The sequence below is a fragment of the Lonchura striata genome, chromosome Z (genome assembly GCF_046129695.1).
Source record: "Lonchura striata isolate bLonStr1 chromosome Z, bLonStr1.mat, whole genome shotgun sequence".
Taxonomy (NCBI): Eukaryota; Metazoa; Chordata; class Aves; order Passeriformes; family Estrildidae; genus Lonchura; species Lonchura striata.
The window spans coordinates 17,369,798-17,387,456 of NC_134642.1; the positions used below are offsets into that span (position 1 = coordinate 17,369,798).

At 37.4% G+C, this 17,659-nt stretch overlaps 1 protein-coding gene across 4 annotated transcripts in view; it reads left to right on the top strand.

Moving 5' to 3' along the window:
* The window catches only part of RIC1 (RIC1 partner of RAB6A GEF complex), a 48,120-nt gene extending 32,818 nt beyond the window's left edge, over positions 1-15,302 (top strand). For 3 of the 4 annotated variants that reach the window (XM_077790122.1, XM_077790121.1, XM_021531695.3), the window contains exons 13-26: positions 911-949; positions 1,208-1,318; positions 1,908-1,997; positions 2,619-2,779; positions 3,787-3,925; positions 4,974-5,090; positions 5,890-6,618; positions 6,937-7,095; positions 7,206-7,339; positions 8,304-8,590; positions 9,357-9,551; positions 11,306-11,495; positions 11,626-11,814; positions 12,109-15,302. In XM_077790122.1, the coding sequence (XP_077646248.1) occupies positions 911-949; positions 1,208-1,318; positions 1,908-1,997; positions 2,619-2,779; positions 3,787-3,925; positions 4,974-5,090; positions 5,890-6,618; positions 6,937-7,095; positions 7,206-7,339; positions 8,304-8,590; positions 9,357-9,551; positions 11,306-11,495; positions 11,626-11,814; positions 12,109-12,394 (2,826 nt within the window). In that variant the 3' untranslated portion in view covers positions 12,395-15,302. The remainder of the gene's footprint in view (positions 1-910; positions 950-1,207; positions 1,319-1,907; positions 1,998-2,618; positions 2,780-3,786; positions 3,926-4,973; positions 5,091-5,889; positions 6,619-6,936; positions 7,096-7,205; positions 7,340-8,303; positions 8,591-9,356; positions 9,552-11,305; positions 11,496-11,625; positions 11,815-12,108) is intronic. The other variant, XM_021531698.3, reaches the window with a different exon arrangement.
* Positions 15,303-17,659: the final 2,357 nt, after the last annotated feature.

Below are 17,659 nucleotides of genomic sequence, written 5' to 3' on the forward strand. Positions count from 1 at the left end.
TTGTTTCCAGCGTAGTAATGGGACTTCTATTTTCCCTGTACTGTAAATAAAAAGATAAATATCTGTTAATCTGTAATTCTAATGTGTGTTCTTTGATGCTTGAATTGGTCCCACTTTTTCAAATAAAGGTTTTTGAAAGGTCCCCAGTATTCTGTTCTTCACATAGGATGTGGATTGGTTATATTAAAAAGTATTTGATTCTAAGCATGTCAGGCAGGTTGTAGATACTGTTGAATTTCCACTTCAGTTGGCCAGGTAGCTCTTCTGTCTTCTGAAACTAGTGTAGGAGAGAGTAAAAGTAAAGCTGAAATAATTAGAATTACTGTGCAAAGCAACATATCCATGAAAAAGGACAGTGGCTGCCTTATGTCTTATCAGAAAATGGAGTTCTAAGCTGGGTTGGTATCATCCCATATGATGTGAAGAGTACAGAATTGAGATTTGATCTGATGTATTCCAGTAAAGTTGTCTCATAAGAAGGCTTTTGGATATGTTGGTGTGTATTTGACAGGATTAGAAATTTCATCCCTATACTGAAAGTCCTGCCTGAAGACTGTATTTATCAAAACCTTTATGTTTCTTTGAAAGAGTCTCTTAGAGAGGGAAGTAGTTGGGAGGAGAAATGAGGAAATTGTAATTATTAATCTGTAATATAGTTGGTATATTTTGTTAATGCATTTTGATATATTGTGTATTCAAAACAGGGTAACATTTAGGCATCATTAACTTTTGGTGTGTAGGCAGTAATTGTATAGAAAAACAAATTCCCAACATTAAATACCTTTACGATAGTGTTTTGAAAAAAAAAAACCATGCTGACGTTGTCCGAATTCCTACAGGATGTTACAATTAATTGGTACTTTAATGGTAGTTGGTGTAGTCATGTGGTTTTTGTTTTCTCTTTTTTTAGATTCATAGTACATATCTAGAGAGCAACTGGCCTATAAGGGTGAGTTATTTTAAGAATATGTTCATGCTTATTTAAAAATATTGGAAGGTTATGATTGTCCATTATGATCGGCTGAAAATGAAATCATTATTTTACATTACAGAAAGAAAACTGTGTTAGTAAAGTATGAAACATGAAGATACTTTACATGTTTTGAGTCTCATGTTATATTGCCTTGTGGTGCCATATTTGGATAGGATATATAGTTTAAACAAGTTCCCTTCTGAGGTTCTGATAGCTTTTGTTTCTTTTTTACAGTTTTCAGCTATTGACAAGCTTGGACAGAATGTAGCTGTTGTTGGCAAGTTTGGTTTTGCACATTATTCTTTACTCACCAAAAAATGGAAGCTGTTTGGAAACATTACCCAGGTGAGAAGTTGTGGAATTTTATTATGGTGCACATAGAAGATTTTGTTTGTTTGGATACAAGACTTGGAGAAAATGAAAGAGTATCATTTTCAAGTAAACAGCCTGTAGACACACTTGGGATTAGGGCTGCTGGTTATACATGTGTTTCTCATTAAATGTCTGAAACACAGATCTTGTGGTTTTGACACACTAAGTTGTGTCTGAATAATAGCAGAGTATTCCAATTTTCAGTGCATAAAGTCAGGCACTTAATTCCACTTACCATGTGATGTAGCTTTGGATGTAAAGCTTGTAAATTCTGGCTAGAATTTACACTTGAGAGAGTCCAAGGATACCAGTAGCATAAACTACTGTGTTTTCCACTACTGTGGAACTGTATTTTGTAGGATGAGATTTGTCCTTCGCATACTACTCTTTAGTACTTTGGTTATTGTAAACATTAAAAACTTCATGTACATAGTCTTGCCATTATGCATAAAGCTTACAGAGATCATGCATGGCTTTAAGAAATTACTCATATAATGTAATGGGTGTGTAAGGATATAAAAATACATACCTATATGTCATCTGTTTGCATTTTTATTTTTAGGAGCAAACTATGATGGTAACAGGTGGCTTAGCATGGTGGAATGACTTCATTGTTCTTGCATGTTATAATTTAAATGATCACCAGGAAGAGGTGAGATATTTTTCTTCAAAGTAAACATAGAGTGATTAGAATATTTGATCTGTATGACAGTAGTAATATAAGCATGAAATTTATTGTGGTCTTGTAAGCATGTTTATACATGATGGACTTTGGTGGCTTTTGGTTATATTCAGAGTTTATATCTTAATATATAAGTAATTCTTTGCAGGTTTTTTTGTTATTAAAAACTATTTTCTGCTGATTACAGTGAATCTACTCATTGTTCTGAAATCTTTGTGACATTTTTGCATGTCAGCACAAAGTGTGTTCTAAGATACCTGTTTACAGTGTTTTTGGGACAATTTTGCAAGCTTTTAAACTATATGGGCCGAGGAGATTTACTTATTCTTTGCTTTTTAAAACTGGTGAATAAAAGTCCTTCCTTATGATTGTTGTTCAGTACTTCAGATTTGGCTGTACTTTGCTTTAACTGCTTCTGCTGTAATGATAAAATGCAATGGATAAAATACTTGATTAAACAAAAACTTGGTAATGTGTCTTGGCAGAAATTCTTGACAGCCATTTCACAATAAATAAAATAACCATAAGTGGAATTGCTATTAGCTTGTTGGTAAACAGAACCTTTATTCAAACTACTCCTTTTCCTTGCAGCTGAGAATCTACCTGCGCACGTCTAACCTTGACAATGCGTTTGCTCACATCACCAAAGTGCAAGCAAATACGTTACTACTGAGTGTCTTCCGGGACATTGTGATATTGTTCAGAGCAGATTGTTCCATTTGCCTTTACAGTATTGAGAGAAGGTCTGAGGGGTGAGTCACTATTTAAATGCTTTTGCAGTAAGGTACCTGTAGATCTGCTGTCAGTCTGAGTAAATGCCCACAATAATACAAAGGTATTTGATAACTGGTGGAGTCTGATTTTTAAAATACAGAATGGTGTTATCTCAATGCACAAGTTCATGAGTGTTTTCACTTGCACGCATGCTGGTAGGCACGTGCAAGTTAGAGGTAGGTAGTGGCTGATATATGCACATTTCTAGCTGTTTGAACAAACATGTTCCTAAATCATAGGAATTTGAAAACTGAATATGAATAGGAGAAAAAGGGACTAGAATACACCCACACATATTTGAATATTTTAAAATAAAAACATGTTTTTAACATTAGAAGCAATAATTAGTGACGGGAAGATGGCAGCAAGCTTGCAAAGATGAAGAGAGAACGGGTTTGATACTAGTGTGATGTTGAGGAATTGTTTTATTGCAAAAGAAGTAGTAACATAAAATATGCCAGATGCTTTCAGACAGTTAAGATTAGTGAATCTAAGGAGGAAATAAAGATTCAGTGTAGGTTTTTAAGTGCCTATGTAGGTGATTTTTCTTACAGTTATGGTATCTTCTTTTTAGCAAGAGGGGGCCTTTCTGTGGTAGGAAAAAGCAAGTTGTTGATGAACTTCAGAGAAAAATATTTTCAGTGCTTTAAAAAAAAGCTCCCAATAGAATCCAAATCTGGAAGCTGTCTTATTGAATGGTCAATAGAGTTATATTCTGAAATATTTGATATTGTCTTCTACTCACGCACAGCTGTATTTCCCAAAGTATCAAGATCAGTAACCTTGTTTAGATTTGTTTGGTAACTTTATTTATATAAAGTAGATATGTGGGCATTTCTATTTATTCCTGATTAAAGGAATGTCATTTGTTCCATTGAGTAAATTGTTTGCTAAGGGTAAGTTGTTTATTTTAATTAGGTTTGCTTCAAGGTAGTTATTTTAAGTAATGTTGTAAAATTTCTAAATATAGTCATTTTCCTTTCAGTCTTAATCCTACTGCCAGTATCCAAATTCTTCAAGAAGTGTCCATGTCTCGGTATATTCCTCATCCTTTTCTTGTAGTGTCTGTTACATTGACATCAGTGAGAACAGAGACTGGCATCACCTTGAAGATGCCACAGCAGGTAACAGATCTCAGAATTCTGTAGAATTTGTGCCTGAATTTGTTAGCTTACTCCTTAAAGGTTACTGGGCAGATAAATCAGACATGAAGCAGTGGCTCTTCTATGTGGTAAAATCCACAACATGTTTTTTTCTGATGTTCTTTATATGGACATTATATGTGGGAATTGGGGGTGAGGGGGTGGATAGAGAAGTAAAAATTTCGATTTTATTTCATACCTTCTCTTGTTAACTTGCTAAGTTTGGGACCAAGTCTTGGTGAACAAATTAAATTTAACTCGGTCAAGGGGTGTATTGCTCTATCGTGTATTAAAATTCAAAGACCAGAGCAATCAATGGCATTAGGAACTACCTTTCTTGCAACAACATGTCCATTACTCAAAGAATAAATACAAAAATGAAAAGATGGCACATGACCCTATAAGGCACTCTTTGTCAATTCTGCAACAGCCAAACAAATGCAACAGCCAAACAAATTACTTAAGATGTGAAGGTCCCTGTCTTAACTTCAAAATTTTGTCAGGGAACTGGAAGCACATGCAGATAGAATTGGATTTTTGTTGTAAACAAAAATGGAGCAGGCTTAACTGAGCAGAATACTTTTCTTTCTTGACACACCTTACTAAAACAATTTTTCTCTAACTGCAGCTAAATAAAAGTCCAAGATGCTGTAAAAGTGTGACTCAGCTCTTGGGTACTAGTGTTAGTCTTTCAGTCAGCTACTGACAGTCATGCTGTGATGATACTGATAAGAATATGGAACTGTATTTATCTTAGAATTGTTTTGCCAATTTTAAGAACACATAGTTGGAAAAAATCTGTATTAAACACGTGGAATGAGTGTGGTGAATAAGAGACCTTCCAGTATTGACTCCTTTGCATAAGAATTGGTTTTGATTTTTCTGAGTCCTTCTACATTGAATTCAGCTGTTAGTCATCTCTATGTGGCACATTGAATTTACATTTTTTTCTGGGTTTTTAATGTGGTTATGAGTAAAATTATAATTCAAAAAGCTTAAATAATTTGCGTAATATTCTTTCTATTCTTAGGCTTGTGAAGCTGAAAGTATAATGCTTAACTTAGCAGGACAACTTATCATGTTGCAAAGGGATCGATCTGGACCCCAGATACGAGATAAAGACAATAATCCTAATCAAAGAAAGCATGTGAGTAAATGTATGTGGAGTATTGCATATGGCTTCAGAGATCTCAGTGATGGAAGAAGCTGTGCAAGAGAATGGTCCAGACATACAATATGACTATAAGCAAGACGGTATCTATGCTTACAGATGGAATTGTTGGCTGGAAGTATATTACCGTTTGCTTATGTTTGCTAATTAATACTGAAATGAAATAGACAAACATTAAGAGTAAAGATAGTGCCCAAAATTTCATATGCACCAATAACAGAAAATCTCTAGTCTGTCCAGAACTGTTTTGTATGTTTATGGAACATTATCATTTTTTGCAGGGTGCATTTACATTTTCATTTGCAATGTTTACATGTTGGCAATAACAACAATAGAAATCAGTTACTGAACTTTCACTTCTTCTGAGCTGATGAAAACTAATTCTATGTGAAACAAGCATGTTGGGAATGTGAAATTTGGAAAATTCAGATAAAGATTTGTCAGTTCTAGGTTGGACTTGGGGGCTAACTGAAGAAGCAGAGAGCAGGTTTTTATTTTTCACTTTTATTCTTATCTTTTTGCTTCCTGATGAAGTATTAAAGAGGTTAAAAAAAGAAAGAAATTTCTTGAGTTAATAAAAGTATTAAGTGGTCTTTTTTCGCGTGCTAGGATGCAGATAAGAGGGAAGCAGATTTGCTTCTTCTTTGTTAGAAGAATAACATGTTTAAAGAGAGTAGTTCTTAGTTGAAAAATAGAGTTATTGTGAATAGGTAAAAATAAAAGAAATAATGGTTAATGATTTTAATTTTTTTTTTTTATTTTTCATTTTAAATAGCTGCCTTTTTGTGCTCCAGTTGTCCTAGCCCAGTCTGTTGAAAATGTATGGACTACTTGCAGAATTAACAAACAGAAACGCCACTTACTGGAGGCTCTGTGGCTCAGCTGTGGTGGGGCAGGTATGAAAGTCTGGCTTCCCCTGTTTCCCAGAGATCATCGAAAACCGCATTCCTTTCTGTCAAGACGGATCATGCTGCCTTTCCACATCAACATATACCCACTGGCTGTTTTGTTTGAAGATGCCTTGGTTCTTGGTGCTGTTAATGACACTGTGCTCTATGACTGTTTATACACTCAAACCAGTGCTAGAGAACACTTAGAGGTTCTCTTTCCTTTCTCCATTGTTGAGAGAACCTCTCAGATCTACCTCCATCACATTTTACGCCAGCTCTTGGTTAGGAACCTCGGTGAACAAGCCTTGCTTTTGGCCCACTCCTGTGCCACATTACCATACTTTCCTCATGTACTAGAACTGATGCTTCATGAAGTGCTGGAAGAAGAAGCTACCTCGCGGGAACCCATTCCCGACCCTCTCCTACCCACTGTGGCGAAGTTCATTACAGAATTCCCCCTCTTCCTGCAGACAGTTGTTCATTGTGCTAGGAAGACAGAATATGCCCTGTGGAATTACCTTTTTGCTGCTGTTGGAAACCCAAAGGACTTGTTTGAAGAGTGCTTAATGGCCCAGGACTTGGACACAGCTGCCTCTTACCTTATTATCCTACAGGTAATGGCACCAGATATATTGCAAGAGTACTGATACTTACTAATATTGCAGTATTTTAAAAATAATGTCATATTACAGTTGTGCGTGTTCAACAGGTTTTTAACAGTTTCCTGTTGGTATTATGTCCAAATATGAAGGGTAGTAAGATAATGCAGTGTAAATATTAGTTTACTGTTTTAAATAGGAAAATTCTAGCGTGAAATTTACTGTTTATAGTCTTTGGTATACTCAAATGTGAAGCAGTGTGGCTTGACTTAGTAGAATTTCTGATGCTCTGTAGTAAAAGTAAAGCATTTAATTATGCTTTGTTGCTTGCAGAATATGGAAGTTCCAGCAGTTAGCAGACAACATGCTACTCTCCTATTTAATACTGCCTTAGAGCAGGGAAAGTGGGATCTCTGTCGTCATATGATTAGATTTCTTAAAGCCATTGGCTCTGGAGAAACAGAAACACCCCCAGCTACACCAACAACTCAGGTTTGTGTTGAGAAAAGTAAATACTGTGCATCAAGCCTTGTATGATTTATCTTCATGTTATATATCATGTTTGGTTCTTTCAGTGTACGTTTTGGTTTTCTTGGTTTTAGGAACCTAGTTCAAGTGGTGGTTTTGAATTCTTCAGGCATCGCAGCATTAGTTTATCCCAATCAGCAGAGAATCTCCATAGCAAATTTAATCTGACAAAAACACTGAGTATGCCCTCTGGCCCATCTGTAAAAAGGTAATGTCCTCCCCACTTTATTAGGTAGAGGACTAACTTTCTTACCAATTTAAGTTACAGAAATGAATTATATGATAGATTTGTCATTATCTCCTTCTACATCTTTTGCATTTATAATTGCACAGCTTTTGTACTGTTTGTGTCTCGTAACATTCTTGGGAAAATATATTCTCACACATGTAAATTTATGTATGTGTGTTTGTATCTGTGTACAGGCATGCTTACATAGATATTGCTGACCAAATACTCTGAAACCACTGGATGTGGTGCACATTACATGTGTAGTAATTTAAGTAGCTAGTGAGACCATGTGCCTCATATTAAAAGGACCTGTTTTGCTGAAAATACATTTTGAACAGTTCACAGTTCACAGCATCACAGTATACTGCTCTGCTCACATCTTGATCTGGCACTGTGTTTCCAAGCTACAAAGAGAATCTTTTATGTCTTGGGAGGAACTCCTCTAAAGCTGCTGTATACTGACTTGATATTGATAGGTGTCAGTTCAGAAGTAGTATTGAACTGAAATACATTATTATCTTTGCTTTGGCATTTTTCCCCATCCTGATTTTAAAGCCATCCCAGTATATATTCTGAATTAGTAATTTTTAATAGAGAGTACTTCTTAAAGGTTTTGATAGGAAGGGTTCTAGGCCAATACTTGACTATTTCTCTAAACCTTGCAATGTCATCTGCCTTTTATCTGTCTTACTTCACTTTTTTCTGTATTGGTAATAGTTTAATGCTCTATAAAAACTTCTGCTGTTGTAACTTAAATCCTTTATTTCACCTACCTATTGAGGCAGTGGGATCTATTAGAGAATATAAACAGCAAAGGATGTTGGAAACTGCTTCTGCTGTTTACATAGAAAGCACCCCTTTTACTACTCTGGTGACTCGATGTTCTGCAGTTGTGACTCAGCTTTATCAGCATTCACTTGGCTGTTCTGTGCTGTGTGTGTAGGTGGAGTAAAGACAGTGACTGTGCTGAGAACATGTACATTGACATGATGCTCTGGCGGCATGCGCGGCGTCTGCTGGAGGAAATCAAGCTGAAAGACCTTGGCTGCTTTGCTGCACAGCTGGGCTTTGAGCTGATCGGCTGGTTGTGCAAGGAGCGAGCCAGAGCTGCCCGTGTGGAGGATTTTGTGTGTGCTTTGAAAAAGCTACACAACGATTTCCTCTGGCCATTTCCGGTTATACCAGCTTCATCCATTAATTCACCTTTCAAGAATGGAAAGTGCAAGACAGGTACAGTAGCATCTGGGTTTGATAGATTTCCCTCAGATTTCCCTCCTGCAATGCTACATCTGTGAATCTGCCTCTGTCTGAGGCTTGCCACCTGCACAACTTTCTCACAGAGGATGTATTTTTTTAACAGATTCTGTTTAGCATAGACAGTATCTCTTGTGTGATTATCATGTCTATTGAAATCTCCTGTTTTCCTGGGTGTACTGAATTGGTAATCAGTGTAGATGCTGAACTCAACATGGAAATTGCTTCAGTGTAGATTTTGCAGAAAACTACTAAAACATTTTTTTTTTTAGTCTCTAGATGAGCTTTGATTAACTGTTCTAAAATTAAATAGTAATGTTCCTAATATTTGACATTTACTTTGTTAGATGGTGAGAACTTTGAAGACTTCTCTAAACTTCCTTTACGTTACTGATCTTGCAGTTACCTCCTTACAGCAAAGTTGACATTTGTTACCTTATCTCCATATGGCAAGGTTGAAATTGCTGCCAAGTCTTCCTCTTCTTAGTAGCAACATCATTATTTATTTCTGTTGATGCTAACACTTTAGTACAGCATACTTCTTTCATGCCAGTGCTCACATAAAAGCTGGTCAGTAATTCCTGAAATGCCTAAACTTGCTGCATTCCCTTGAATTTCCTTGGTCCCCTGAATATTGACTTAGATGCAAGTTTTAGCTTCCTGAAATGCCTGGAGAGAACTCTCTAAATTTCCTTCTGGATACTTACATGATTTTTCTATGGTGTGTTTTGATTTTTTTTAGCTGTGGGGGAGCAACTACTAAAATCTCAGTCTGCAGACACCTTTGTAAACATGGAAATGGACACAGGGATTTCAACCACACCTCGCAGTCGCAGCTGGCTTGGTACTATCAGCTCCTCTCAGAGAGAGATGGACACTGTTTCATCCCATGGACCACACATGCAAGATGCATTCCTTTCTCCTTTGCTAAGTAAAGGTTAGTCACTCTTCCTTCTGTCTGCTCATTGGAAATATGTTAAATGTGTGCTCATATTTTGATATTTGTGTATCATTGCTGTATTATAACTTCTCAACCACTGATAAAAATTCAGGAAAAAAGAAAGGATTTATGAGAAGTGAACTGACTTTTTTTACAATAGAAAGGCAATGTCCATGCTGTACATCTCTTAAGTACATGAAGTTAAATATGAAATAGATATTTGCTGAAGTTTCTACCTATGACGATAACTTGAAGTTCAGTATTTTTTTAGTCTGGATAGGAAGAGTGTCCTATGTTATGGACTTTTGTTTCTTTGTCTCTTGCATAGCCTTCTTCTCAGCCTCTTGCAGGGGTTGGAACAGCTCTAATCACGTGAACTTTGTGCTTTTGGGTTTCTTAAGAGTGATATTAGATACATTATTGAGGAAGTTGAAGAAATTAGAGATCCATATAGTTGTATTTTTTCCTATGGCTTTATGTAAATTGCTTTTTTAAAGCTGCAATGTATGATGAGTTTACTAAAATAGAAGTTGTACTTAGTATGTGTTTCTTCTGAACACAGAATGAGATGGGAAAAGTTTGTCAGACCATTCTAGCCTTTTTAAAATTTTGTGGACTTCCTCTTGTCCTTGAGCATAGAGCAACATTCCCAACAGTGTCTGAATCATGTGATTTCCACTCCATTAGGGCAAAGATCTAAGTACCTACAATTTCTTAGTTTTTACAACTGTAGAGCCTTCTGTGAGATTCAGAGCATTTGGAGGTCCTCTCTATCTGTTTGGGCACAGTCTCATTTTATTTTCCTCCCGTTTCTCTAATTTTTTTAATCTGGAGACTGCAAGAAAATAGGTATCTCTTTCCATTGCACTGATTTTACTGCTGTCTGCCACTACTGCTCTTTCTATAAACAAGTATTATGTGGGGTTTTTTTTCTGAGCTGGATGAAGACCTTTGAGTTCAGTGGACTTTGGTACGCATTTTGAAGCAGTTTATTTCTAAAGAGACAAAATTAATAGCCTTTAAAACATTGCAAGCTGAATTCTAACAAAAATTTCACAAATTACTAATCCAGCACTGGTATTCATGGGCAAGAAGATAACCAAATAACTTTATGACTTCCTGAACATTTCCTAGAGAAGATGTGTCTGCTTTAATATGGAAATCATTCTCAAGAGTACAGGTCTTTGTGACTTACCATTGTAATGGTTTTTGCTTTGTTGTTACTGTTCCTTTGAAAATTGTGTTACTGCATGTGCTCTTCATGTTTTTACTGGAAATATTTCCTTTGGTGAATTGTGCTGTTAATATTTACATTACCATGCGTTTGAAATCTTCATGGTTTTGTGTGAAGAAAATAATTTGATATTGAAACTTCATTTTAACAAGATTTAAAGTTAAGTAAGCAGAATTTTAGACATACTGTAACCCTTCCTAGACTTAATTCTAGGACTGTAGTATGCAAGATGCTGTATTGGTGCTTTTATGATGATTGCCAACACATATCTAGGATCCCTTACTGATAATAATTCTCCTGAATTATTTTTACTGGATAGAAAAAATATTGCATTCCTGCAACATTAGTTCTACCATCCAGTGTGAGAAGAAGAATGCTGAAGCCAGATGGACAATATGCCTGAAGTAACTGTGATTCACCGTAAACCATTACTGTTTGTCAATTTTTATAGGAAGTAGTTCAGTAATTCTGAGTCTTACTAAAGTAAGTAGTTTCTTTTTTCCCTTATGTTTCTGAGTGTTTTTGATAGGTGATGAATGCAGCATTGGTTCAGCAACGGACCTGACTGAAACAAGTTCTATGGTGGATGGAGACTGGACCATAGTGGATGAAAACTTCTCCAGTCTAAGTTTAACTCAGTCAGAGCTTGAGCAGCTCTCTCTAGAGCTGGCCAGTAAAGGGCCACACAAGTCACAGGTGCAGCTGCGGTAAGTAATGACACCTTTGAGACTGAGAATTGCTGGCAATGCAGTATTTGGAGAAAGAAACAATCTACACAATCACGCTGCAGTTATTGTCTTGGGAGTAGAAAAATAAACAGCCTTTCTTTCCATGTAGGTACTTGCTACATATCTTCATGGAAGCAGGATGTCTGGATTGGTGTGTTGTCATAGGCCTTATTCTCAGAGAATCTTCAGTTATCAACCAGGTTTTCAGTATCATGCAGTCCTCTGATATTGATGGAGAAATCTGTCAGAATATCAAGACTGGCCTAGATGCTGTTGACAAGTGGGCTTCTACGGATTGGTAAGTGTTACTTTCCACCGTCATATTAATTTGAGCTGTAGTTTGTTACCTAAAAAGTAACTTTGAGTTATTACTGTAGCTTTAGATGAAACCTCACTTCAGAAAGTTGTAATCAAACTGGGAAAAACCCCAAAACACAAAGTAAACTGAAACAAACCCAGAGCAACCAGCTTTCCAACTTCTATTGTTTGATCAGGGTTGCCCTTTTATTTATAAACATTTCTGCTTTTTGGGCACATGACAGAAGTACTGATTTTAATTCATTTATGGTGTTCCATCCCATTCTCTTTCTAGCCCTGGGTACAAGCCATTTCTAAGTATCATCAAACCACAGATCCAGAAACTAAATGAAATAGTAGAAGAGCAAGTACAACCAGAAGCGTTTCAGCCAGTGAATCCTTCTAAGGTTCCTGAACAAGCAAACCCAAGAGCTGAGGAAAACAGGACTTCATCTAGCCATGGCACTAATCCTCAGAGTGATGCTGGCAGCAGCAATGCAAGCAGACATGAAGAGGACAAGGCTAAGACAGAGGATGAGGATTCATTCCAAGAAGGCAGTTATGACTGTGTTGTGTCTTAAATGGAAGGTGAACAACTTCCATTTGTTCAGGTGTTGAAAGGAAGCAAACCAGCTCTTAGATCTGCTTCTGTGTTTTTAATTCAACTCTTTTTTTGTTTGTTTTGGTTTTTTAATATTTCAATCTTTGAAATTTTTAGTGGGGATAACTAAACACCAGTTTCATATAATAATTTCAAAAGGAGGCATGATTCTTTTTTGATGCAGTGGCCAGACTGCAGCTTTACATTTTGATACTTTAAATATGTGGGAGAATGAACACACATGGAGACAGATTCAGCCAATGTTCATCAGTACCTTTACATCACCAACACGTTCCGAAGAAGCTACTTATATCTCGAGTTTAAAAGGTGAAGAGGGGATTAAATATAAAAACTGTTTCCTTTGCAGCTTGCCTGCCTAATAAATGTCTGATCAATGCAGTTCGGATTGGTTTGATACTGATATTTTGTATTAAAGAACTGTAAAATATATTGTATGTTTTTTGTGAATAATCTTGTACAAATACTCAAGACTGTACCATATTTGGAGGTACCTGTGTGTATTTGCATGTTTCTGGATGACTAGTAAAGTTAAAGCAGAGTTGCACTTCTTTCTGGATGAGGCATACTTTACTGACCTAACACTGAACAAGGTGGCTTACCTGCTTTTTACTGCCACTTAACAGATCTTGTAGTTGGGTTAAGGGACTGCTGAAGGTTATTTATTTCTTTGTAAATTCTTTTCTGATAAATGGATTTTTAAAATGTAAATAATCATCATATACTCTTGCTATGGAAAACTAGCTTAACAGCTCATACTTAAACATTTTTCAAACATTTTATAATATGCATACTTCTAACTAAGACATATTTAACTTTCGTACAATGTTATGAAAACCTGGCTGCAGAAGTCTGTTGCTTTGAGGTACTTATTTTTTCTAGCTGCTGTCCCTATGTAATAACTACCTGTAACAGTATTAATTTAGATATTAGCTTGTTTGTACTGTGCAATCTGAACAAAAATGCAACATACTCATTTTATACATGATAAACTAGTTTATTTTTTATAACATCACTTGATTACTGACATGGACCAAACTAGTCATCGTAGGGTAGTTACAACATCTGTTGCTTTTCTAGTGTAGTTACTAAATGCACATCCATTTAAACTCTGAAATTAAGACTATTCACAATTAAGTTTTAAATAAATTGTAGTTTCATCATCTTTATTTCCTTTGTAGATAAGATCAAGTGCTTTAAAATGTACAGATATTAAACTGCTTTAGAATGGCTTTCCTAAGCCAATACAACCAGTACAAGTGCAATAATTGCGAGTATTACGTGGAAAGCTGGAGCTATTAATGAATGCAACTTGAACTTCATTTTAAGAGTTGAAACTTGAGACTGAAGTTAGAGGAAAGAAACTCAGTCTGAGTCCCAGCATTAAGCTTATTCTGCATTGTAGCTACTGGTTACAGATAATGTCTATCATACCTGCAAGCCTGTTGTGACCTGACGTCAAAATTCATTATTGTTTTAAGGGGATAATACTTAAAGCTTTTTTATTATAAAGAAACCTGCTTAATGTATGTTAAATAAAAACTGTACTTCAAGTTAATATTTTTCTGTGGTTCTGTGGTAATGATAAGCCAAGCCCATTCTGGTCAGCATTCTGTTGTTCAGGTTTTGGATCTGTGCAAGTAAAACATACATTAACTGATATATTAACATTCTTAATATTCATATCATACAACGTGCTACTGTTGTTTAGCAGGTAAAGCTTTTTAGTTGTGAAATTTTAGAAGTTTGTAGTTCTTTAGTACTAATTAATCTCTATGCAAATCTCATGTGCTAATTTTGTATTTTGATTTCACTGCTGTTATACACCTGTAATTAAAAGACAAATGTATTCAACTTTACTTTTAAGTTACTCCTATGAAAAATAACTATTTCTGACTTCAAGCCTTTCAGGTAGGCCATCTTAGAGAGACAAAGCTCTCGGGGAAACCACCTGATGAAATTGGTTTTTTATACTCCTGTGGCTTGTTTTTTACAGGATGAAGGAATCAAACCTTTACCATATTAGTGCGTCTTTGAAGTTACATCCACCTGCTGCTGTGAAAGATGTAGTGGGTTTAGGTGGCAAGGGTCTGGTAGCAAGGGGGAACTAAATCAGACAGAGCCAGTTCCAGCAAACACAACCTGGTGCCTTCTCTCCGTAATGTATTTAACAAGGAGTAAAAAATGCTGTGGAGGGTCAGAGTCTTGCAGGCGGCCAGGCCCGTAAAGGAGGATCAGGAGGCGGTATTCCAGGCACTGGAACAGAGATTCCCTGCAGCCTGTGGCTCTGTGCAAGTAAACACACACATTAAATGATATACCAAGAGTCTAGCTCATTAGCCTCTTAACTGCCGTGGTGCTGCTTGGCAGCTCAGTCCTTTCAGATGGTGGGGAAGCAGCCTCTACTGCAACACACTGTGGAGCCTGCTGGAGCAGATACCCACAGTGGCAGTCGTGGAGCACCCACAAGCAGCTGGACAGATGAGCCCTGAAGGAAGCTGCAGCCCAAAGAGCCCACACAAGAGCAGGATTCTGGCAGGAACTGTGGCCCACAGGGATCCATGCTGGAACAATCTCTTCGTGAAGGTCCACTCCAGCAAGAGGAAGATCCACTTTGAAGCAGTTTATGAGAGACTATCCCATGGAGTGGACCCCATGCTGGAGCAGGGCAATAGTGAGGAGAGGAAGGAAGCAGAGAGTAAATGTTACAGACTGACCACGGCTTGACTCTTAACTGACCATCCCCAGTTCTTCTACACCACTGTGAGAGAGAAGATAGAAGAGTGAATCTGGGAAGGAAGGGGAGGTTGGGGGAAAGTATTTGGTTATCATATTTTAATTTTAATTGGTAATAAAATGATTTTTCCAAGGCCAGTTTGTTTCATCTGTTGTGGGGACCAGTGAGTAAAGATAATGAGTCCCTGTCTCAACCCATGAATTTTCTCATCCCATTTTCTCCTCCTGGTCTGCTGAGAGGAGAGTGTCAGCAGTTTGGTAGTTACCCACCTGCTACCTAGGGTTAACCCTCCGCAAAAGATCTAATGTACAGATGTGCACTATTTAATTAAAAATAGGAAAAACAGGCCACTTAACCAGTTGAGGATAAACATCTTTTTATGTAATTCCAACATTTATGGAAATCCAACATACTCTTCCCATTTTGTGAATCCAGCTCACATAAAACTGGCTGATGTAAGATTTCCTCCTTCACAACAATTTGCACATCATCACATTTTCTTGATCTGTTTTTTATCCTGTGCAAAACTCTCAGAAAAACAGGAATAATACTCTATATTTCTTGCTATTAGATCCTTTCACGCTGGGTATACTTAAAAACTGCTTGAATCAAGTTGCATTTCTCAAGGTAATTTTTCACTATCACTTTTGTCAACCCAAGTAAGCTAATTTTTCCTCAGCATATTTTATGTCAAAGAAACCAGTTCAAATGGTTTTAGAGCAACAGTGTCTCTAAGCTACAGGTTTGAGATGCACTGTTAAGTAAGCAGAAATATCTAAATTTATAATCTAGCCAGAACCTCCTTGTACACAAAGGAGGTCCTTTTCACAATAAACTGAAGGGAGAAGTTGTCTGTGGCTATAATGATATTATAAAAGATGAAGAGTAACTTGCTGATGGTCATAAGCTTTCAACTGGATGGATTTCCCACAAGTAAGAGGGAACATAAAGGCAACAGCTGCAACCTACTGTCTCAGCTTCCTATCCTAGAGCTGAACACTTTTGAAGTACTCTAGTAGGCAGTGACAGGAATGGCAGCACAGGGTGAGTGGTCTAAGTCATCCCAGTGTCTCAGCAGACAAAAGAGAGACAAACTGGTTGAGTGTTCTATTTATCATGTAACCCCTGAAATGGAAAACTCTTTGGGCTTACTTATTCAGAAAGCACTGAGAGAAGACTTCTAAAAGTCCACAGTTGGAGCCTACAGCTACTACATAGCAGACACAAGGCACATAACGACTCTTTCCTTTTTTCAAGTTATTGTTTCCTGTCCAAAAAACTCCAAACCACACAAAATAACCCAACAAATACAAAAGGATAAAACAAAAAACCCACCAAAAAATACAAAACAAAAACTTTGAAACAAAACTGTTACTATCACGCTGGCAGTAGTGTGGAGGAAGGGTTTTAGAAAGGCCTTGGGAATGGGAAACTGAGGAAAAGATACACTTATGTATGCCCCATTGTTTCAGGAAAGTTTCGCTTCAGTATCTTTATGTAAACCCCCTTCTCCCCACCCCTGAGCAGTTCCCATTGGACCTGGCCCCTGGGGTGGTTCTGATGTGCCTTAGCTGAACACTGTCTCTATTGTTTAGACCGTATCTCTTAATTTTGCTGTATAAAACTGTATCTGGGCAATAGCCCAGGGCCTTTGGTCACTGCAATGCTTCAGGCAATACAATCTCTCTGGACAAGCATACCATTGGTCTCTCTTGGTCTCTTTATCTCGAATCCTAGCGGCGACTGAGGCAGCGCCGCAGCTCGGACCGTGCTAACCCAGCCGCTGCCTGGTAAGCCCAGGGCAGCGGGACCGCGGAAAACCCCGGCCCCGGAGGGGACAGCTAGCCGGAGGGTCCCGGGGGGCCGGGGAGGGACGGGGGACAGCGGCGAGTGACCCCCGAAAGCTGCAAAAACGAACCAAGATACTCAAACAGAACAAACCACCACCTTTCCCTTGAAAAAACATCTCCAAGTAAACTCTTCATGGGCAGCTTTCTAAGATGGTTACTTAAATTCACCTGTGCACTTACTGGCTTTGAAGCTTCTATTTGTTTCATTCTCAGAATAGATTGAAAGAACGATCCCTTTTTAGATGAATTACTGCTTGTTTTTAAGACTGACTCATCTTTCTGCAACTGAATTTTTTTAAAAAATGTTTGCTAATGAACACTGATGCTTGACATCCTGCTTGAAATACAGATCTTCCTAAACTGGCTTGTACTTCCTGCTCAAGACTCTGCTTTAATGCTCAGCATGTTCTCAAGCTGCACCCACAGCTTTGATAGACCATGAAGAGCTGCAGCCCAACAGAACCTCTTCCACAGTGAACAGAAGAGCCTGGCTAATTTCCAGGTTTACATGAAGGTTGAGAATGAATGTTCTGTCTTCAAAATGGAAGCCAGAGTTACATAAATTGACACAAACCACAGAACCTAGGTTTACTGATGTTGCCTGTCTTCCTACCATTCTCTACCAAGACCACATACTAAG